At 44.6% G+C, this 22808-nt stretch overlaps 1 protein-coding gene, 1 long non-coding RNA gene and 1 other non-coding gene across 3 annotated transcripts in view; 2 read left to right on the plus strand and 1 right to left on the minus strand.

The window, feature by feature from the left end:
- The first annotated feature begins 340 nt into the window (after positions 1 to 340).
- Positions 341 to 15236, plus strand: LOC126501394 (uncharacterized). Its single transcript, XR_007591667.1, has 5 exons — positions 341 to 837; positions 11948 to 12118; positions 12310 to 14112; positions 14630 to 14749; positions 14975 to 15236. It is a non-coding gene; the product is annotated as an uncharacterized lncRNA (long non-coding RNA).
- LOC126501477 (small nucleolar RNA SNORD87) lies at positions 14821 to 14902 on the plus strand. Its single transcript, XR_007591686.1, has one exon. It is a non-coding gene; the product is annotated as a small nucleolar RNA SNORD87 (small nucleolar RNA).
- Positions 15237 to 15240: 4 nt separating the features above from the next.
- Mcmdc2 (minichromosome maintenance domain containing 2) overlaps positions 15241 to 22808 on the minus strand; it is a 33486-nt gene continuing 25918 nt past the window's right edge. The window contains exons 14-15 of the mRNA XM_050142119.1: positions 19696 to 19805; positions 15241 to 16588 (exon numbers count right to left, since the gene is read on the minus strand). Coding sequence (XP_049998076.1) covers positions 16422 to 16588; positions 19696 to 19805 — 277 coding nt within the window. The 3' untranslated portion in view covers positions 15241 to 16421. The remainder of the gene's footprint in view (positions 16589 to 19695; positions 19806 to 22808) is intronic.

Consider the following 22808-nt stretch of genomic DNA (forward strand, 5'->3'; position numbering starts at 1 on the left):
AATAAAAGAGTTGTTTCCTTTATACGAACCCATCCTAGTGTTAAAAAAAATGAATGAGTACAAAAATTCCACAGATGATATGAAGAAGCCATTCACAAAGATCAGACAGCTAATATTTTGTGGGAAGAAATCAAATAGCTAACATTTTTCTGGATAGTTACATAAAAACACTTAAAATAAAGAAATAAACACGTAAAAGACAAGCTGGGCAGTGGTGGTGCACGCCTTTGATCCCAGCACTTGGGAGCCAGGGGTGGGTGGATCTATGAGTTCAAGGCCAGGCTGGTCTACAGGACAACCAGAGCTACACAGAGAAGCCCTGGTGTCAGGAGGGCAGGCGGGACCCAGGCTGACCAACTGGGTAGCAGAATTTCCGAGTGGAGTCTCACAATGTTCCAGTATCGATGGTGTGTCAGAAACCAGAAACATCGAACCAGACAAACGGCTTTGTACACAGTGTGCGACCCGCTGCGGCTACCAACGCCACTATGACGCACGGATACGTGATGGGGAGGTGGGAAGTGTAGAACGGAGCAGTGCAGGTGGAAAGAGGCAGAACTGGAAACACGACAGCTGGTGCCGGGTGTGAGAGAAGGCTGCGGCTGATGGAGTAACGGAGCATCGGAGCATCGTCTAGTGGGATCGGTAGGTAGGGTGCAGTGGCCTGGAACTTGTGCGGACTCGGACCAGTTTACCTGATTGGACCTCCTTGAAAATCCTGCATGTCCTGTACTTCCCCGGGAAGCCATGCTGGAGACCACGTGGATGTTCGTGGTGTGCGGTGTAGCCAGATACTATGTAGAAGTCCAGGCACCGTGCTCCTGCTGACTGTAAAAGGTAAAGACGCCCCCTTTGCAGTGGTATTGATGACTGCAGGTGCACAATTAAGAAAAGGGGACGTAGGCTTCTGTGACAACCACTTCCTCCACCCTAACCCTCCCCAAAGTAACCGCCTAAAAAGGAAGCCATCAAAGAGAACTCTTTTTTTTTTAAAAAAAGATTTATTTATTTATTATGTCTATAGGTGCTTTGTCTGCATGTATGCCTGCACACCAGAAGAGGACGCCAGATCTCATTACAGATGGTTGTGAGCCATGTGGTTGCTGGGAAGTAAACGCAGGACCTCTGGAAGAGCAGCCAGGGCTACCAATCTCTGAGCCATCTCTCCAGCCCTCAAAGAGAACTCTCTGATAAGGATGCTGAAGTGTCTGTAGCTCTCCACAATTTGATGGCTTCTGGTGGGGGTGCTGGAGAGGAAGGACTCAGTTTTCTGTAAGGGACTGACCAATGAGGGCCTGACCACACTCCAGTGATTATATGGACTTTTTCTTCATTTCTTCTTTTTTTAAAACAGGGATGGGGGCTCACAAGGGTGGACCTGGGAGGACTGGGAAGTGATTGTGATTTGTCTGGATGCTGTGAAATTCCCACATAATCAATAAAAATATTATGTCGGGAAAAATGTAAAAGACAACAGAGCTGGGGGCGGGGAAACAGGCTGACAACCCAGCTCTTGTGAGGTGGAAGCAGGAGGTCAAGAGGTCAAGGACAGCCAGGGTTCACAGTGAGACTTTCTCAGCCTAAATCCCCAGTAACAACAGTAAAAAGCATCAGTTTGACGTATTTCCCCTGCCAGGATAGCGCAAACAAAAGCTCTCTACTCTGCTCCGTGAGTGCAGAGATGAGAACTGCAGGTGACTGGAATATGACTTGCCTTATGTATGGTTCAGCAGTGACTCTCAACACGTACCTTGGACCCGTGCTGACTCAGCAATTCTGTGTTTAGACTCCCTACAGTAATAGTCACATTCATCAATATATGCCCTTATTCTCCTCAATTTCCAATTTCATACCTTGATTGAGTTACCGTGTGTGTGCACACACACACATGCATACACACACAAATGCATACGCACGCACACAGAACTAGCCACCATCCAGTGTGTTTATTCATCAACCATTGGCCATCTACAATTTTTTTAGACCATGTAGGTTTTTTTTTGTTTTGTTTTGTTTTTTTTTTTTTGGTTTTTCGAGACAGGTTTCTCTGTGGTTTTGGAGCCTGTCCTGGAACTAGCTCTTGTAGACCAGGCTGGTCTCGAACTCACAGAGAACCGCCTGCCTCTGCCTCCCGAGTGCTGGGATTAAGGGTGTGCGCCACCACCGCCCGGCCATGTAGTTATTTTCATTGTTTGTCATAGACTAAGAATTCTTTGAGCAGCTACTAAGACAGATCCAAAAGGACTTCACCTTCTCACATATGTTAACTCCTAAGTAGACATATCGCTTCCAAAGGATGGGTGGCAGGGATATGGGCAGCTCCTTCATGGGTGAGTTCATTTCATCCTCACAGAGACTCTGGGAATAAGTGACCTGTCATTCTCAACTTGGAAATTAGAGTCTAGAATGAGGCAGCAAGAGTTGGATGCTGACAGTGTGCGACTTTAATCCCAGCACTGTGGAGGCAGAGAGTGTGGATCTCTACTTCAAGGTTAGTCTGGTCTGTGGAGTGAGTTACAGGCCAGTCAAGGCTACAGGGGGAGACGTGGTCTCAAACAAAACAAAACAACAAGCGTGAGGTTGGAAGGCTGTCAGAAACCTTTCAGAGAAGCGTGGAGCTGTCTGGATGCTGAGAGAAGAGCATCGCTTTCCCAGCAACTCAAGACTCCCCGAATATCCTGAACAATAGCAGAGATGAGGAGAGGCCATTTACAAAGCCTTAACTGTTCGTTGATGATTACTATTCAGAGTAAGGAATATAAAGAAATCCCACAAATCAATTTTGAAAAATAAAAATACTCTATGAAAAATTTGGCAAAACCCCTGAATTTTGTGGTTTATAAAAAGCAAAACCAGAAGATTCAAAACATGAAAAAAATGTAGTTAAAAACACAACAAAACAAAAGCGTAAGTGCAGTTATCTTTCAACTTCATAGTAAACGCAAATCAACAGGGCAGCAGACACAACTTGAGATTTACAGACTTGCCTGGCCCTGAGACCTGAGGAGTCTGGGTCAGAAGCAGGCCGGGCTGTAGAGCTGGGACCAATCAGTTTTGCCGCTCGTTTATTTTGGGACCAATCAGTGTTACTGTTGGTTAGTTTAAGCCAATCAGTCTTGCTGTTTGTTTACTTTATTATTCGCAATGCTTAGGATAAAACCAGGACTACATCCAACTTTTGCTGTTGTTGTTTTAGCAGCAATTTTACACCAAGGATATTTCAGGACGATCGGTCAGTGTGCCAGGTGACTTGGACGGGAAGAGGTGAGGCAGGATGCCTTCAATCTGAGTGTGCCCTGTCTCTCGTGCCCGTCAGCGTCTCCACGTCCTGGGATTTGCAAAATTTGTCTCACTTAGTTGTCTTAATATTCTTCTACTGAGGAAAAGGGAATCCACTTAGATCACATTCTAATAAGCCCAATATAAGAAAAGAACCAGGAGACGAGAGAGATGGCTCCGTGGTTAAGAACACAGACTGCTCTTCCAGAGGACATGGGTTCAATTCCCAGCACCCACATGACAGCTCACAGTTATAGCTGTCTGTAACTCCAGTTCCAGGGGATCCCACACCAATGGAAGTTCAATGCATTTCACACCAATGCAAAGAACCAGAAGTATTTGGTAGTCGGTGTTGGGGGGTGTACGAAGCGTTGGCCCCTCCCTTGGAGCTGCCCTCTCCGGACCCCTCCAAAGAAAGCCAACCAAACAGAGACCCCACCTGCAGAGGGTTTAAGGTCTGGCCCACAGATTTCCCCTCGTGGTTCGCCCTTCTGGTTTCTTCGCTTCCTCTGGGACCAGTTAGAAATGCTTTGCTGAGATTAAAACCTGGACTTTAACTCAGCGTGATCTGATTTATTGCATCGGCAGAGGGACTTAATATCGGGGAACAAAAATGTTTCAGCCAGGTTGAGTTTGAAAGCGGAACAGGAATTGACAGAGCTGTTACCGAGAACGCAAAAGGAGCCTACATGTGAAATGTTCAAACTGAGAGCAGCAAGATTCATGAATCATTCTAAACGGATGACTCGTGGAGCAGAAGACCCTTGCTTTTCTTCTTCCTACAATTTTAAAAAATTACTAGTAGCATTAGTGTGTGCGCGCGTGCTGTGCCGTGCTGTGTGTGTGTGTGTGTGTGTGGCAGTAGGGGACAATTGGAGGAAGTCGGAAGTTCTCCTTTTCACCTTTACGTGACTCATGGGATTGAACTCATATCGCCAGGTTTGCAGTGACTTTTACCATCTTACTGCCTGAGCGATCTCAGCAGCTTCGCTGTTTGCTGTCCTTGCAAACTGTGCTTGCTGTTTGCTTTTGTGCCCCGTGTGGCTGACAAGTAGACGGGCAGGGTGTGTTCCTCGCCAGTGAGCCAAGTTTCCATGTTCTCGGGAGAGGGTGCTCCCAAAGCCTGACGCCCTCTGGGAGGCAGGCACAGGCTTCTCTGACATACATGCATAGCATAAGGCAACAAGTGTGTAAATCTACACGCGGAGGATATTGGAGCTCACTTCCTACGCAGCTGTAATTGCAGTCTTATGCCCTCCAGTTAACTGCTCCTTTCAGTTACCATGGGCCTTGTCAATCATTCCATTTTCCCTTGGAGACTTCTGAGAACAGCATGCTTATTGTCCTTTCAAAGGGAAACTGGCAAGATTTGAGAAAAGAGTCATTAATTCGTTATTGTAACTCACTGGAGGTTTAATGGGATGTTAATTGCAGGACATAATTTTTTTTTTTTTTTTTTTTTTTTTTTTTTTTTTTTTTTTTTTTNGAGACAGGGTTTCTCTGTGGTTTTGGAGCCTGTCCTGGAACTAGCTCTTGTAGACCAGGCTGGTCTCGAACTCACAGAGATCCGCCTGCCTCTGCCTCCCGAGTGCTGGGATTAAAGGCGTGCGCCACCACCGCCCCTGCAGGACATAATTTATATTAGACGATGATTGAGGTATAAATAACCTTAATTTAACCTTAGCTTAAAATTTTAAGTTACTTATATTCTTGACTATGTAATCACTCTTGAATTACTTTTTTTTTTTTTAAAGCAGTGAGCAAGGCTGTATTATTTCACATAACAGGAAGCCGACGCTGGTGGCTCTGTGGTCAGTAAACCCTAGTTCGTCTAGTGACCTAGCAGGGTCTCTAGGATTCTTCGCTCTCGGAGGTCCATTCCCCGCTTGCAGAAGTCCCAGGCAGCAACTCCAGGCTTCCTCTCACAGATGAGAAGAGGCAGCGAGAGAGGGGCCGCTTCCTCCCGAGTGTGTCTCTTCAAAAAGAAAACGTTCCCTGCGGTCCCCTAAGAAGTTCCCCTCGAGTCCCATTGGCTAGTTGGAGCAATTTTAAGACATCCCCTTAGGCTGAGAATTTCTCATGGTGGGATTTAAGTAGTTGTTTTCAAAGCTTATTAATATGAAAGTTAAGTTGAACGGGGAAGGAAAAGTCCTTGTGTTTCACATTGACAATTAAACCACATGGCTGTTTTAGATCCAGACAGAAATCATAAGTAATTTAAGTAATTTTCAGCAAAATTATCTCAGGAAAGTTCATGTGCTTTAAGTATTTGAGCATCAAATTTCATCCAGATCAATGCCCTATTTGCTGACAATTTGATGTATTTTTTTTCACAGATTTGGAATTTTAAATTGAACAAAATATATAAATGCTATGATTATCTCAATGTCAATATTATGATTCAAAACAACCCTGCTGGAGGGCGAAAGGACTTCACACAGGAATGTCATGGGTTTCTGACTGGGGGCATTTAGAGTTCGCTTGCATTAACTCTGTTTTGACATGTTTACTACTGAGGAGGAGAGAGCACAAGGATGTGCCTATTACATCTAGTTCCTACCGGTTCCTACCGGTTCCCACCAGTGTTCTGTTAGAAGACCTAGGGGGTCTTCAGTCACTCACCACTATGAGCAAGGGCTGGTGACCAAAAGAATTAATTTACTAATGGGAGTTACATGTGGAAGTACCGATTACAGATTCTGGCCATGTGGAGAAAAATAATATCTCATATATTTCTAGAACTAATAACCTTTTTTACTTTTCTTTTCCTCTTTCTTTTTCTTTTTCTTTTTCTTCTTTTTTTCTTTTCTTTTTTGAGGCAGTGTCTCTGTACTTAGTCCTGTAACTTACTGTGTAAACCAGGCTATTCTCGAACTCGCAGAGATTCCCCTGCCTCTGCATCCAGAGTGCAGGGATTAAAGGCATGCACCACTACACCCAACCAAACAATGAGCTTTTAAAAGTAATTCTGGTTTCTATTACCAATGGAGAGTTGTTTTTTTAGCTCTATAATACTTAAATCCGGGACCAGCAGCCCCACAGATCTCTTATTGCTGGAGGACGCCGGATTCTTTTCCTGATGTGATGGCTAGAGCGGTATTTTAAGTTTAAATTATTGTAATTAAGAGATCTATATAACAACAGCATCTCTAACCTGTAAGCCACACTTGCCCAGGGACGGATAACTTTCTGGAATGCCGGGGGCTGTTGATCATGTAAGATAACATGTAAGCAAGCTTGGTTGCTGCAGGTACATGGGATGTGCTTGATCACGCCAGGCAAGAGGGACATAGCAGGAAGTATGTCAGGACACATGTTTGTCCCTGATTGGACAAGGGTGGGAAGTACGTTTCCTCGTGGGTTTTATCTTTAAAAGACCCTGACTCATGTGACTTAGGGCCATACTCTGGGAATCCTGAACCTAAGATGTGGACCTGGCCAGGATCCATGGTCCTGGGCAGTATTTAATAAAACTTGCTTCAAATTTGGCTTAAACACTGTGGCCGTAGTCTTCTTGCGCAGTGGGACTAAAGGAGGGTACTACAGTGAGATGGGGAGAATTTTTCTATAGTTCTCAGATACTATTTGATGAAATTCTCCGCTTCCGGGTCAGTGTAAGCCAGTGGTCTGCTAATATAATAGATTCCAAAGATTTTTGATCTATTCCTTATAAAATGTTAGTTCAGACAGAGAGCTGTACAAGGAATCGCTGTGCTGGAGGGCTACAGCCAGCCTGAGATAAAGGAATGAGTCTGTAGGCCTGCAGCACTCCGGTCTCTCTGTCTCTCTGCAGTACTGAGGCTCCGGTCAGCCAGTGCCTGCAGAACAGCTAGCTTCAGGAGTTCCCACTCACATGCTGTATTGAGGGTAAAAAGCAGCATGCTGTAAAGCAGATTTTTGATGTGCTTTGAGTCAGTTTTTGTTCATCATGTAAGGTTAAGAACCCAACTGCATTTTGTTTTTGCACATGGCTATATGAGAAGCTGTTGGCATTAGCACTTTCCTTAGCTATTTTTCCCTTTGCCTCACCCTGACCTTAAAGTTTCCAATGTACACCTAAGAAAAAAAGTTTCCCCTAAACTCTGTAACTTTACCTCATCACCCTAAAATCTTCTAAAATCCCTAAAATCTTCCGTCCCAGCAGATTCTAAATTAACTATAGAGTGCTCCAGCTCACAGCCTTCCCTCACAATCTGCGTCCTAGACAGCTCCAAAGTGGCTGCCCAGGTGGTCCAGGCTCACAGTCTGCTCCAGCTTGGCCTGTGCTTCCCCAACCCCAGATGGCCCTGAAGAGCTTGGACAGTGAGCGAAACAACACGTTCTCCCCGGCCTTGGCAAGCATCCCAGCTTTCTTGGGTTCCCAACACCGAAGCCCATTGTCAACAGAAAGTAGTCATAGACCACCACCCCCCCTTATCATTTCTTATGAACAAAGAGGCTGGGATATTAAGTCTCAAATACTGGGACAAAGGGCTGAGATACCTATTTAACATACACAAATAGACCTTCACACCAGGTTCTCCCAGCATCCTTCAGACCCTGCCTCTTACAGGTTATGACTGGCATACCCTGCCCTCTACCCCAGAACTCTCTCTGTTCTTCCCCAGAGACTCTTCCCTATATAATCCAGACGTGTTGGTTATCCACTTCTTTGCCCTCTTGGCTGCTGCATCCGGTTCCCTTCTCCCTCTTCTCCTTTCCCCTCCCTGCTCTCCTTACGTGGCTGAGCGGATGGATTGTGTCCACTCTGGACTCTCCCAGATGTCCCCGCCTCTGGCTATGCTCTCCCACAAACTTACAACGAATCTGCTCCTCCACCACACCTAGGAGCAGGTGTGTCCTCTCCTCTTTCTTTCTGCCTTTCATTCACAAGGGTACCTATGAGGTTCAGGGAATGTAGTTAAGGTGAGTCTTTCACTACTGAATGGACGACCCTCAACAGTCATATAGTGGCTATGACAAACACCTGCAACAATCAAAGCCACACTCACCCAGTCTGCTGCTGGGGCATCAGAGGCCCCCTTCTGGCCTCTGTAGGCACCTGCACTCATGTGCGCACACACATACACAAAACTAAATAATAGAATAAATGTCTTTTCCTCTTCTTACTTTCTTTTTCCTTATTTTTTGTGTCTTTCACATCATGCATCCCATTCATTTTGCCATCCCTTTGTATCTGCCCTCTGCCCTTGCAACAAAATAAAATAAAACAAAAATTTAAGAGAAAAAAGGAAGAAGAAAAAAGAAAAAAAGGAAAACTCTATCTCATCATGGAAGCTGCAGTGCGGTACAGTGAGTCACACAGTAAACCCTTTTATCCATACATCTTTACTTGCAAGTGTTCATTACAAAGAGTCATTGGTCTGGTTTGAGGCCTCTGGTTTCTGCTACACTGTCGATGCTGGGCCCTCACTGGGGCTCCTCTTGAGTATCCTGCTGTTGCCTGTGTCATGGAGATCCTGCAGCTTTGGGTCCTATAGACGGGACCCTGCATGTGCTCCAGCAGGTCACAGATGGGGTGGTTATTTGGGTGGGTCAATCATAACCCTTGATTCTGGGCCTGGGTAATTGCAGGGTTGGTCAACCTGCCAGCTCTTCCCTGTCCTCACCACCAGAGTGAGTACACACCTTGCAGGAATGTGCGATGGGTAGAGACAATTCTCCTGCTTTCCCATACCTACACCATCAGGACCAGGCAAGGTGTAGGGACCACTCTCCTGAGTGCTGCAGCTGCTAAGGTGCAGGGCCAACTCTCCCACCTGCCTCAGGCATTGATGGGCTGGGGTGGGGGTGTCTCCCCCTCCCCCATGCTGCCACTGGACAGATGAGTAATGGGCACAGCTCTCCCATGCTCACAACTTTGGGGCTGGCTCACCCACACCTTGGCCATCAGGATTGGCTCTTTTGTGCTGCCCATGTGAAGTGCAGGGCCTGCTCTCCCTGGTGCTGCAGCTGACTGGGGACAGGGACAGCTCTTCCACCCCTATGGTCCAGGGACGCCAGTTCTCTCACCTGGCTCAGGCATTTGCGGGGCTAGGGAGAAGAAATATCTTCTTAATACAAAGAGATTTTTTTTAAGAGAATGAAAAGATGCAGACTGTAAGACTATATTTGTACATCATATGTGGTAATTATATTAAAATATGTAGCAGGCTTTCTTGAACTGCCAGTCACCAAATCATGACATGGAGACGTATTATTAATTAAAATGCTTGGCCTTATCTCAGGCTTGTTTCTAGCTAGCTTTCTTTCTTTTCATCTATTCTATGTGCTGTGCTGAGGCTTGTTTATTCATCTATGACTGTCCCATCCAGCTTCCCTGTTTCCTCCACGTCAGCTGGCTTGCCCCTGGCTAGCTGCCTGGCTCCCTTTCTCTCTGCCCACTAGCCCCACCTGTCCTTCCTCTGCCTAGAATTAGCCATTAAGCCTTCTATTAAACCAATCAGGTACCTTAGGCAGGCAAAGCGAAACAGCAAAGCATCACTACAGAGTTCAACAAATGCAGCATAAACAAAACCAACACAGCGTTACATAGTTATACAGATATTCTACTCCACAACAAAAATATACAAAGAATTCTTGGGGGGCTGGAGGGAGGAAAGGGAAAGAAAGGAGGGCTGTAATTATATTTTAATTAAAAAATCTATTAAAAAGCCAGGCGGTGGTGGCGCACGCCTTTAATCCCAGCACTCGGGAGGCAGAGGTAGGTGGATCTCTATGAGTTCGAGGCCAGCCTGGTCTACAAGAGCTAGTTCCAGGACCAGAACCAAAAAAGCTACGGAGAAACCCTGTCTCGAAAATTAAAAAAAAAAAAAATCTATTAAAAAAAGAATTCTTTAACTCTGGCCCGGCTATCTCTTGGCAGTAGAGCCCCGTGCGTTCCCTGCGAACAGAAGCGCGGAGGAGACAACAGGAAGCTATAGGCTGTCCCACAGGAACAGGGGAGAGGAGAACACGTACTCGTGTGTGCCTCTAAGACTTTCCTACCTGGCCAGCACCAAGCGACACTAAGACCTTGTTCAATTTGTGCATTAGCTTCTACCAGCTCAGCTTGCAAATTCACTTCCTCCTACGCTCTACATGGGCTGCTCACACAGATGCGTTTGTTGGACACATTGTCGGTGCAACATCAAGGAATGAGTCTAATGAATTTGGCTACTGCTCCACAGAAGAAACAACTTTGCATTTGTGGACAAAGACAAAGATTCTAAATTCCTATGTTAGGTTCTACACATACATAGCGTTAGATGCGTTTTTTAGAGCCTTATTGGGTATAGTAGAAGGGCACTGAGAGAGTTACCCTTTAGAAGAAGTTTATTCGGAGGATGATAGCATCAAACATCACAGAGAGGGCAATAGCAGCAAACATCACAGAGAGCAATGGGGTCCTGGAGAGGGAACCTGCAGTTCAAGAACAACAAAGGCAATTTCTCTCTGACCCATGTGATCCTGAGGGCTGGGGGCTCCGCACCACGTGATCTGGAGGGCTGGGGGGGGCTCCGCACCACGTGATCTAGCCTAGGAGATGTAGGAGTCACAGATGCAGACGGCACTAGATAAGAGAGCTAAATTGTCCATCAAAGATACCCTGGACCTGAGCAAGTGGTGGGTGGTGGGGAGTGCTGAAGGGTTGGGAGCATGGGAGCATGGGAGTTTGGTCACGGTAGGTGTTGCCCTATCAGCTCTCAGTCTGAAGAGAGGCTGCAGAGGGTGGGAACAGATTTGGGTGGAGCCTATAATTTAGCACAGTCCTGTGTGTGTGTGTGTGTGTGTGTGTGTGTGTGTGTGTGTGTGTGTGCATGTTCTTTGTGCACACGTGCAGACACAATGTATCAGGTGTAATCCTCAACCACTCTTCAACTTATTTATTATGTATGCATGTATACATGTAACACACATGTATGTGAAGGCCAGAAATGGACCTCAGGTGTAGTCTGCAACCACTCTCCCTCTCCATCTTGTTTATTGTGTGCATGTGTGCGTGTGTTACATGTGTGTGAAGGCCAGAAACAGACCTCAGGTGTAGTTCTCAATCACTCCCCGCCTTATTTATTATGTATGTCTGTATGCATGTATGTCTGTACATATGTGTGTTACATGTGTGTGAGGGCCAGAAACGAATCTCAAGTGTAGTCCTCAACTACTCTCCACCTGACTTGTTTGAGACTGAACCCAGAACTCACAGATTAGGCTAAACTGTTTCAGAGCCCAGAGTAAAGACACAGAAGGCAGAAACAGACCTGAGTCTGACCTCAACAGGTAAAACTATTTCAAATAGCGAAGGTCAGACAGTACAGCAAAGAGTTCGTGAAGACTGCTACAATCTTTCCTTCCTGGAATTGTTTGCTCAAGCAAGACAGATTATTTTGGGAGATAGGCTGTCTCAGCAGACAGCCTTCTTGGGTAGGGGCTGTATGGTAACTGTTGAACAAAGTCATCAGTAATCTCACAGGGTCCTGTTTTTAAAACCTAGGCTTTCTATCATTGTCTAACCACAGGACTCCAGGGATCCTCCTGTGTTCACATCCTCAGAGCACTGGGACTGCATGCTGTCCAGATTTGCTTCTCTGTTGCTTTGTATAAAACACTGACCAAAGCCAACTTAGGGAGAAAAGGGTTGTTTTGTCTTATAATTCCACATCATAGTTCATCACTGAATCCCAAACAGGAATTCAACGAAGGAACTGAAGCAGAAACCACAAATGGATGCTACTCACCGTCCTGTTTTCTTATACAACCCAGGACCACAGGCCCAGAGGCGGCACCATCCACAGCAGGCCTTCCACATCAACCATCAATCAAGAAAACGCCCCACAGACACACGCCTTCAGCCAATCTGGTAAGGGCAATTCCTTAGTCAGGCTTCCTCTTCCCAGGTGATTTCAGTGTGTGTCAGGCTAATAAAAAATACCCAGCGCACAGCAAGTTCTTTACCCACCAAGCCGTCTCCCTGTCTCCCTTCAAAGGAGAGATGGCCTGATTTTTATCAATTTAATAATGTGATTTTACTTTTTTGTGTATATCTTTCAGATCATACACGTATCTTTTTGTGGTACCAAGCCTAATGTTTTGTAGACAGGACTCAGGTATAATGACTGAGATGGATAAGACTGATAAAATATGAACGTTCAGACCCTTGAGATGGCTGAGCAGATAAATGTTCTTGCTGGACAGCCTGCCTTCCTGAGCAGCCCAGGAGTGCATATCAAGGTAACAGAATCAAGTCCACAGAGCTGTTCTCTGGCCTCCCTGTGAGTACATCCATGATGAACCCCAATAAAAAAATTAAAAACAAGAAAATCAAGAGTAAACCATAACCTGTTCATCAGCAAGGTAACTGCTCTGGCTAGTTTGACGGCACTCGACACACACTGCAGCAGTCTGAGTGGGAGGGAGCCTCAACTGAGGAAGGCCTCAGAAAGTCAGCTGTAGGCAAGCCTGTCGGGCATTTCCTTAGCTAGTGATTGATGGGGGAGACCCAACCGACTGTAGGTGGGGGTACACTGGGCCAGTGGTCCTGGGTTCTATCGGAAAGAAAGCAGAGCTAGCCAGTTAACAGCACTCCTCCATGGCCTCTGCCGTGGTTTCTGTCCTCCGTGCCTTCCTGTCCCGGCTTCCTTCAGTGATAGTCATGTGGAATGGTAATTCAAAGAAGCCCTTTCTCTCCCCAACTTGCTCTTGGTCATGGTGTTTCATCACAGCAACAGAAACTCTAAGACAGTAGGTGACTGCGACTGCTAAGGAAAAATTCTATTACTAATGCCAATCAAAGTAGTTAACAGCTTTTCCTTTTTTCTAGCGACCAATTTGTGTGTGTGTGTGTGTGTGTGTGTGTGTGTGGTGTGAGTGCACGTATGATGGTGGATGTGTATTTATGAATATGTGTGTGTCGGGGTGTGTGTGTGTGTGTGTGTGTGTGTGCACGCATGTATGTGTGCATACTGATTCCAGAACTTAGGTTCCCAACACCCACATAGTAGGTTGCCTCAGATCTGGCTATAATATAACCAGTTCCAGGGGATCCAACGCTCTCTTTTGAACTTTGTCGGCTCGAGGCTCGCAGGTGGTGCCCATACACACACGCAGGGAAAACACCCATACACATAAAATAAATCTTTTTAAAAAATTACATGGGCTTGCTAATACCAGCAGTTTTTAAAACACAGAAGTAGATGAGAATTTAGAAGACCAAGAGAAGCACCAGGACGGGGAGACTGTCCTATTTTAAGGCATTATTCACTTGCAAAGTCAATTCAAAAGCTCTAGCTGAAGTATTCCTGAGCCCCAGTAACGCCCACAACCTGCTCCCTCCGCCCCACCAGAGACGCGGGGGCGGGGCTAGAGAATGCCCGGAAGAGGCGGGACCTGGAGAGCGCCTTAGGGTTGCGGCGAGCTCCGCACTTCCTTTCCGCGCGGCGCCCGGGAGCGCAGGCTTCTCGTGCAGCATGGCGGGCGGCGGAGGCCCGGGCCTGTGGAACCCGGCCTGTCCTCGGGCTCTTCCAGGTGCGAACCCCGCGCTCTGTCCCCCGTCAGTGCGGAGCGGGGCGCCCAGCTGACGGCGCCGGTCCCTTACCGGGTACGGTGGGCCACAAGGCCTGGTCTGCGCGGCCGCTCGCGTTCGCGTTCCCGCGCGCTCGGGCTTTAAAATAACCTGCAGATCCTGAACTGCTCGAGCTCGGGGGACAACAGCGCTTGGCGGCCCTTAGTTAAAGGCCTGCGCCTCGGGACGCATCGAAGTGCGGGGAGGAGCGGCCGCTTCTGACTGCAGCTTTCGCTGGACCTGCACTGTGTCCACCAGAAGAGCCACGGTGCAACCTGGTTCAGGCTGCTTACGTGAGTGACCTATTTCCCTGTACTACAGTTTGATAGCGGTGGGGTGTATTGTCTCTCATATCAAGACCGTCAGTTTTAGGTCTTGTAAGTACGCTCTAAACGAGCCTTTGAAGTTGGAGCAAAATTTGCGGACATCTTGAGTTTTACAGTCTTCATAAATCGTCTCCAGTAACTGGCTCCCTGATTTAGTGTTTTGGAGTCTGTAGAACACATCTGTGATCCTGGCCATGCCCTTTGCTGTTTAATTGTGCTGGTCTGCGCACCTATAGTTAGGTTTCTAGCTTTTCACCTGTAAGCCTCGAGGCTAATGAGCAAAGGCTCGCTACTCTGGATCCGTCCTTATCTTAAATCAATACCGCCTCAGTGAAAAGGGGTGGATAAGAATTGCTTACTGGTTTACGCCCTCTGCAGGCATTTTCTCAATTGAGGCTTCCTCTAGTGACTAGCCAGCACAATCATATAAGGTGCTAAACGTGGAAGTAACAAATGAGTTCACAATCAAATGTTTAATTTTTAGGTGCAACAAAACCTGCCTCTTGAACGTGCTTGAACAAATGTTTTCCAGAAACGTGTCACAGAACGCGATTTAAATAACCACCAGGACGGCAGTTGCCAGTACCAAGGTACAGGTATTAAGGTGTGTGTGTGATTTGATTAACACCTAAGAACCTATTCAACACTAGGGCCTGTTCTTGCTGTGGTTTAATAGCTGGTACAGTGATGACTTAGTGTTTGCCGTTTACCCAGCTGAGGGTGTCTTTGAAGAAATACTCAAGACTGAGGTGCCAGCAATGTAGAGATAATGCTATTACCAATGTGATGAAATTGTTTGTTGAAACCAGTGTACTGTTTGTTTATCCAGCATGTAGGTAGCTGCAGGTGAAAGTCCCACCTCAGGAGCTGTGATGTTTAAAAACATGTCATTGTTTCGGTAAGTTTGCTCAGTCACATGTCTTGATTGAGCAGTATTTGATAACACTCAGGAACTGGGACCAGTTCCTTTTCAAATCACATTCGAATGTCTGTTTCCTTGACATTTTTTCAAAAGCTGTTGAGATAAATACCCGGACTTAGTTTTTGAGCTTGAGGAAAAATACCATGGGGTTCTCACTGTCTTTTTCCTTTGGAAGGTGCAGCATACATTGTGGATGGTGAAATGAAGAATTGGTCAAGAATCCGTGAACAGAAGCAAATGATGAATTAGTGTTTTGTTTTATAGTAATCAATAAATTATGTAGTAATAAGTAGCTAACTGTGTGGGTAGTAATTTCTTTAAAGTGTATGTCTTTTGAGCTTCGTTTTATTTGTCCACAGCCCAGGTACCGGGTACACTGTAGGGGACAGTGCTCAGCAGTCTCTCTGGTACGGTAGCTGGGGTACACTGTAGGAAGTCACTTGACAAGTCTGAACCAATTTCAAGTGAAGACTTAAATTTTTAGCCTCTTGAGTTCCTGGGTTTAGTAAATAGCATAAGAACACATCAACATTCTGATGACTTGGGGCATTTAAAAGCCTTTGTATTAAGGGCTGAGGAAGTGGTTGCTTAACTGGCACAAGGCCCTGGGTTTGTTACGGGGAGGGGAGGAAGGGGTTATTCCTAATGCTAGACTTTGGTTGTGAGAGGTACTCTGTGTGTGTTAAGGGGGTTGGTTGGTTTACCTTTCACATGAAAAAGCACAAACAGGACTTGTATGTGCTGTCGTTAACCTGCTCATCAGAGCCAATACTTCGTAATACAAAAGTCAGGCACTGTAGGACCCTGTAGACCAGCTAATTGGAGGCAGGAAGACCATTGGCCCCCAGGAGGTCTTTCCAGTCACTGGTTGTATAAAGGGTATATGTAAGAAGTCCACATCTTTCCTTGACTTCATACTTGAGCTTATAAAGCAATATATCCATAATGCCCTTGATAAACTATCAAAAGGCTTTACATTAGGCACTGGATTATAAAAATTGTGATTTGAACTCATCAATTGTGTAAGTTAAGCATGGTATGTACTGATGGAGTGGATGGGACCTTTTTTCACACTGCTATCTATGTTCCCTACTGTGTGTGTATCTTTGATACAACTAGGGTAACCAGGAAGTACTGATGTGACTCTGGTAATTTAATGTGCAAATTAAAAAAAACTTCTGTTGGTTTTGGATATTTGGATCATTTGTTAGTTATGGAGGGGCCACATTTTGTACTCTGAATGGCATTCTACTAGATACCTCAAGACCATACCCAGCTGAGCATGACTCCAGAGTCACTCACACAGTTAGCCAAGGCTGACAGGCATGAGAAGAAACCCTTCTCTCAGATTGCTTTATTCGTCAGTAGAAAAGAGAGCTGTCCCAGGTCCGCATGTAGCGATAAACTGCTGGAGCTGCTGCTGGCACTGAGTCAGGTAGAGGTCTCTCTGCTCTAAATACTCTTCATTATACAGTTCAAATGGAAACAATGCATTGGGAGCAACACAGAATGCACTGGCCCCTAAATGAAGAACAAAGTAATGGTGTAAACAAGACCTAAAAACTAAAAGTGGAGAACATTTGAAAAGTGTTTAAAACTTCTGAACTGGCCGGGCAGTGGTGGCACAAGCCTTTAATTCCAGCACTGAGGAGGCAGAGGCAGGCGGATCTGAGTTTGAGGCCAACCTAGTCTGCAGAGTGAGTTCTAGGACAGGCTCCAAAGCTACAGAGAAGAAATCCTGTCTTCAAAGTTCTGAACAGTTGACTAGAGTCTGATCTTTTAAGTTTTAAATTTTTGGTCCTTTTTGAGGCAGGCTCTTGCTATGCAGCCCTGGCTGGCTTGTCTCTACCTCTGCGTGCTGTGAATAAGGGGATCATCACTTCTGGCTGATTGAAATATATTTTAAGTAGAAAATGATCTTTAGTATATGCCACTCACCCTGGTTCTGGATCCTCGCCTCCCATGACTCCACTTGGGTCAGTGTTACACTCCCCCAGGCTGCTCTCCAGCATGCTCAGTGTTGATGACTGTGCTATCAGTCCTTTACTATATGTCATACACTTGAGAGTTGACACTGAGAACAAGTCCATTCCTGGATCACATCCTCTCCAACTAGAGCCCCACTCCCACTCAGTTCCTTATCTTCAATGTTCAGTTGTCTAGTCCAGGCTATTTCTATAGCCACACATCCATTCCTACTCCAACCTCTGCCTTTGCAGATGCAACCGTAATTTTAATAGTGTCCAGGTCCTAATCTAGCTCATTAGCAAAGCTGACTGGATGTTGCATCCAAGGTCCATCTTTCACTAATTTCTGTTTCTACTCTGGACCTAGTCAAAGCTAGCATTACTATTGCATGGAGTATGACAATAGTCCCTATGATTCCAACCTTTCACTAAAGACAACCTGGGTGTGACACGTGCCTTTCGTCCCAGCATATAATAAATGTTTAAAAGTTCTGAACTGGCAGTGGTGGCGCACGCCTATAATTCCCGTACTCAGGAAGCAAAGGCAGGCAGATCTCTGAGTTCGAGGCCAGCCTGGTCTACAAAGTGAGTTCCAGTATAACCAAGGCTACACAGAAACCCTGTCTCAACAAAGATTCACCACAGACAACTGTTCCAAAATATAGTTGATATTCAGTCTCGTAAAACATTTAGTTTCTTCCCATTTGTTCTAGGACCAGCACCCTAGTTACCTTACTCTGACCCCATTTTCCTTATAACCTACTGGTCTGCTCAGCTTGGTCGGCAACATTTTAGTCACCCTGGACCGACGTTGATTGCAGTGCCCTCTACCTGGATACCTCGCCCTTGAGGTTAAATAACTCTTCCTTATAAGGGTCTCCTTAGTTGTTCTTAACACATAGTTCTGTATTCTCCATAGCATTCATCTCCACTCTGTAAATTCAGCTGACCCCTCTCCCCACTCAGAACTGGCTGAGTCAGTTTCAAGGACACAGAAGCTGCCCCAACACCATCTTTCTCACAATTGGGAAATCTTGTTCCCTTTAAAAATAACCTCTTGTCTTTTAGCTTCCCCTCCATTACATCCTGCACTCTTCCTTTCCCCATGTTTCTTTGATCTGCTTGTCCTTCACTGTTTTTCTTTGCTTACCTCCTACTCTTATTTACCTCTCTCTGTTCTCTACTTTTTTGGGGGAAGAGGCAGTGTGAGGATGAGGTATGGGGATGGCAGTGGGGAAGGGACTTAGTAAGGACAGTTAGAAAGTATAATGACATATGTAGAAAATTCCATAAGGAAACCTATCCCTTTGCTAACTTAAAAACTAATAAAAAGTGAAGTAATATTTATGAAGCGTTTTAACACTGTATTACTTCAGAGTTAAAAATCACAAACACCGGGGGCTGGAGAGATGGCTCAGAGGTTAAGAGCACTGCCTGTTCTTCCAGAGGTCCTGAGTTCAATTCCCAGCAACCACATGGTGGCTCACAACCATCTATAATGAGATCTGGTGCCCTCTTCTGGTCTGGTGGCATCCATGCAGATAGAACACTATCCATAACAAATAAATAAAAATCTTTTTAAAAAAATCACAAACACCTCACTGAAATTCATCAGCTAAAGGAATTAAAGAGGACATCTTTTTACTTCCCTTAAATACGTTCTTAAATATGTCAGTGCCATCTTTACAATGTAGTCACAGTTTATTGCAGAGTCCTTAATACAAAACCCCAATATACCTTAACAATTATATAAGATTGATGTCACCTTTCTTTCCTTCCTCCCTCCCTCTCTTCCTTCTTCCCTTCCTCTTTCCTTTTCAGTTTTTTGAGACAGTTTCTCTGTGTGGTCTTGGCTGTCCTGGAACTCACTCCGTAGAGCAGGCTGGCCTTGAACTCACAGAGACCTGCCTGCCTCTGCCTCCCAGTGCTGGGATTAACAGCGTGTGCCACCACCTGGCTGCAGCACATGTCTTTATGGTATAGAAAATAACTCTGATTTGAAAAAAATATGGCCTTAAAATAAGACAAATTAGAATACTTACATATCATTACTATTTAGCATTCGTTGGAACCAGTGTTCTATCTAAACTAGTTCAGGATGACAATCATTTCTAGTAATCATGAACTCCATAACCTACTTCCTAGAGTTTTCCATTTATGTCCTTTGTAGAGGATACACACGAATTTGTAGATAACGATTTATAGGCCTCTTGGGCTTGAGGCATCCAGGGATCCTAGGTTAAGAATGCTTGGCTTAGTGTGGGAGCGAAAGGGACCGGTCAGCAAAGGTTAGGAACGCTTGCTGTTTTCAGCACAGGAGACTGAGGATTGAGCATGGCACGTTAAAGGTGAGCCTGGGCCTTGTGGTGAGGCTTGGTCTCACAGAACTCCCCAACAGCAGTCATACAGAATCAGAGGCTGAGTGGTACGGTTTGGGTTCCCAGTACTCAGAGGCTGAGTGGTACGGTTTGGGTTCCCAGCCAGTTGGGCTATATGGTGAGACTCTGTCTTGAACAAGGAAAAATATGAAATTCCCCTATAAACAGCAAATGTTCAAATTCAGGTAAGCTTTATCTAATAACAATAAAGATTACTTTGAAGTATTTAAAGTGCAGGTAATAATAATCTAAGACTATTTAGGAATCATTATTAGTGAATTACCATATTTCAGCGTGAGAGACATTTCAAACAATAAGGCTGCGATCAGCACATCCTCCTTGAGTACTTTATTCCTTAAGTTCAGTCGAGCATGAGCTTCAGATAAAGAAACTCTGAAAAAGAAAACAAGTTAATAAAAACATGTTAGTATTACAAAAAATTACATATTTAGCTCCAAAGCTACAGAGAAAAAAACCAAAAAAATTACATATTTAAACAGGAACCAACTAAGACATGATGTGAGCCATGTGTTAGTGGTCACCATACTGTTTTCTTGTTTGTTTTCCTTTTAAGCTATTTCTTCCCCATCAACTTAATAAATTGGGCCAGAAGAAAGTATCCTGCCTTGTAAAAAAAAAAAAAAAATTGACTTCCACTTAGCATTCCACATCCCCTGCACTAAGTTCTGCTTCAGTAAATATACACGAGAGGGAATAAATGTAACTAAGTATCCTATAGGTATGTAAGATGTATAGATACATAGCTGCTTGGTGCTTCCATCAGCTCCTAGCCTGTCCAGAGTTCCCATGGCATCCTGCAGTTCAGAGTTCTTGTCACATAAGCCAATTCTGCGCACAGCATTCTGAACTGCTTACCACCCTGTCGTCTCTGAACACACGTGACCATTCACTACTTCCTCAGTGACATACTACTTTAGACAGGTGAACCGCTCTCCTCCCCTGAAGCACCTCCTCTCAGCCTTGTCAGGCTCTCAAATGACCATTGGATTTGAGAGTCAGGAAACTCAAGTTGAGTCTGTAGGATTTGCTGACTGGATGACTTGGCATAAATTAACGTTGAGTGTGTGAGTGTGTGTGTATATATAATGAGGATATGAAGTAAGATAAAATTCTGTAACCCACAGGATTTATATAAATCTGGGCTGAAATATGTCATTGTAGTTTCCTCCAATTGGTCTTTTCTTCTGTTTGCGGGACCTGAGGGAGCTGGAGATCAAAATGTGACAACTCTTCACGTACTTAGGTAACTTTTATAGATGCCCACGGTTTCTTTTTTCCAAGGTAAATATCTCAGTACCTGTAATGGTATGAGGACTAGCAGTATGGCTCAAAGGTATGAGGCCCTGGGTTCCAGCCTAAGCGACAAATGCACACACATGCAAGCACACACACACACGTGCGTGCACACACACACACACAAAATGTGTCATAAAACATAACTTACTTTTTGTTTATTTTTGTTTTGTTTTTTTGAAACAGGGTCTCTCTATGTAGCCCTGACTATCTTGGAACTTGCTATCAGGCTGGCCTTGAACTCACAGAGATCCACCTGCCTCTGCCTTCTGAGTGCTGGGATTAAAAGTGTGTACCACCACATCTGGAGAAACATAATTTTCATCTTTTCAATAGTCCAGCTACTTCCCTTATGACTAGATCTGTTTAACCTTTACAATCTAGTACTGTGTGTCTTATTTGACTGTCAGAGGTAAGGCAGAGTTACCATTCTCTTGCTCCTCATACATGTTGTATTTTTTTTTTTTTGATTTAATAAAGTTTTATTTTTCCAAATGTACAGCTGATTGAACCTGGTCATGCATCTTCACCAGCAGCTGGGGCATCTCCACCCTTTGTGTTTCTGGTGTAAATTACCTGAGCTCTGTGCTTTGAAACCAGCTTGATAAGCCCTTTACTAAGCAGCTCCTGAAGAGCTGCCCTGGCCAAGGGACTGCGAATCTTCAGTATCTAAAAGACCAAAACAGGACTAGATTGTTGAGCTTGTCCCGAACTTTGCCTTTGGACCACTTCTTCTTTTTGGCCTTGCCACAGGACTTATTTACTGGGTCTTTGTCTTTTTTGGCCGACTTTCCGGCATCTTTCTTCTTCTTGTCATCCTTGGGCGGCATGATGAAGTTCAGAGAGTGGCGACGACCACTGGAGCCTCCCTAAGATGTCGGGGGAAAAAAGGAAGCCCGGCTCGCCAACAGTCCCAGAAACCTCAGCCACGCGAAAGTTACATGTTGTATTAATACAGCCTAAATCTCAAAAGATAAGTCACATTCCACGCTTGCTCATATTAATCGTGAACAGAATGAAGTCTCCTGGATGCCGTTCATCTTCAGTGGCATTAGCCTCTTCCCACACATTTACCTGTGCACTAGAACGCTTGGGAACCTAGTTGAAGACTTCATGTTTATTCTACTAACCTTTCTCTTGATAGATGATCATAATTCAAATCTGTGATGGTCTCTCGATGTAGCTTAAAATATATCTGATTATTGTAACTCTAATGTTCTCATTCAAAATCCTGAATGCACATGTGGAACCCTCACAAAAGGAGAGGTGGTTATTCTATAGAAGAGGGACAGAAGGCTCAGGACTCTTCTGGGTAGGAGGGCTCTTACCGTGCTAGTCCATAAAACCCCTCTCCACTCTCAGTACTTGTCCATATAATAGGAAAAGGTAGCATTATATTAAAACTAACTCTGCCTGACTTTTGATCAAAATAGTCATTTCAAAGTAAGGTTATAGAAGTTTAAATAAAGAGTATCTTTTACTACAGACAAAAGACAACATGAGATATTGGAACTTCCAAAACTGATGGAGCATCATTTGTCTGAGTATTATAACTATGACTTTATTAAGTAATGCTGGCTAGTATTTGAAAACTTTTATTAAGGATTTGATTTTTACTTTGACTTACCTTTTGCATTTTCAGCTTTATTTAAATAATATAATTGAAGAAAGTGATTAAACATATCCATCTCTTGTAGACACGTTCTTAGTGCTGTCTACACATTATTTTATTTTATTTTACAGTTATAACAAGATACTGCATTAATTTGTTTATTGGATTATTTTACTTTTGACCTTTATAATTTGAGATTGTATTTTACTATATCAAGTGAAATAATGGCCTATCAAAAAGGGACTATAAATTATACTAAAGTCACATCATAATACCACATATCACAACGCAGTGTGACTGGTAGGACTGTTAAAAGTATAATTTCATTTGGGCAAACAGAATGCACCTATTGTCAACACAAAATATATATACCTGCTTCTGTCTGTGTTCGACACACTGATTTGAATGAGCTGGAGAGAGAGCTCAGTCTTGCTGAAGTGCCTGCTCCACAGCATGAGGGCCCAAGTTCA

This window comes from Alexandromys fortis, unplaced genomic scaffold (assembly GCF_014885135.2).
Source record: "Alexandromys fortis isolate MF-2015 unplaced genomic scaffold, M_Fortis_MF-2015_v1.1 scaffold_41, whole genome shotgun sequence".
NCBI lineage: Eukaryota > Metazoa > Chordata > Mammalia > Rodentia > Cricetidae > Alexandromys > Alexandromys fortis.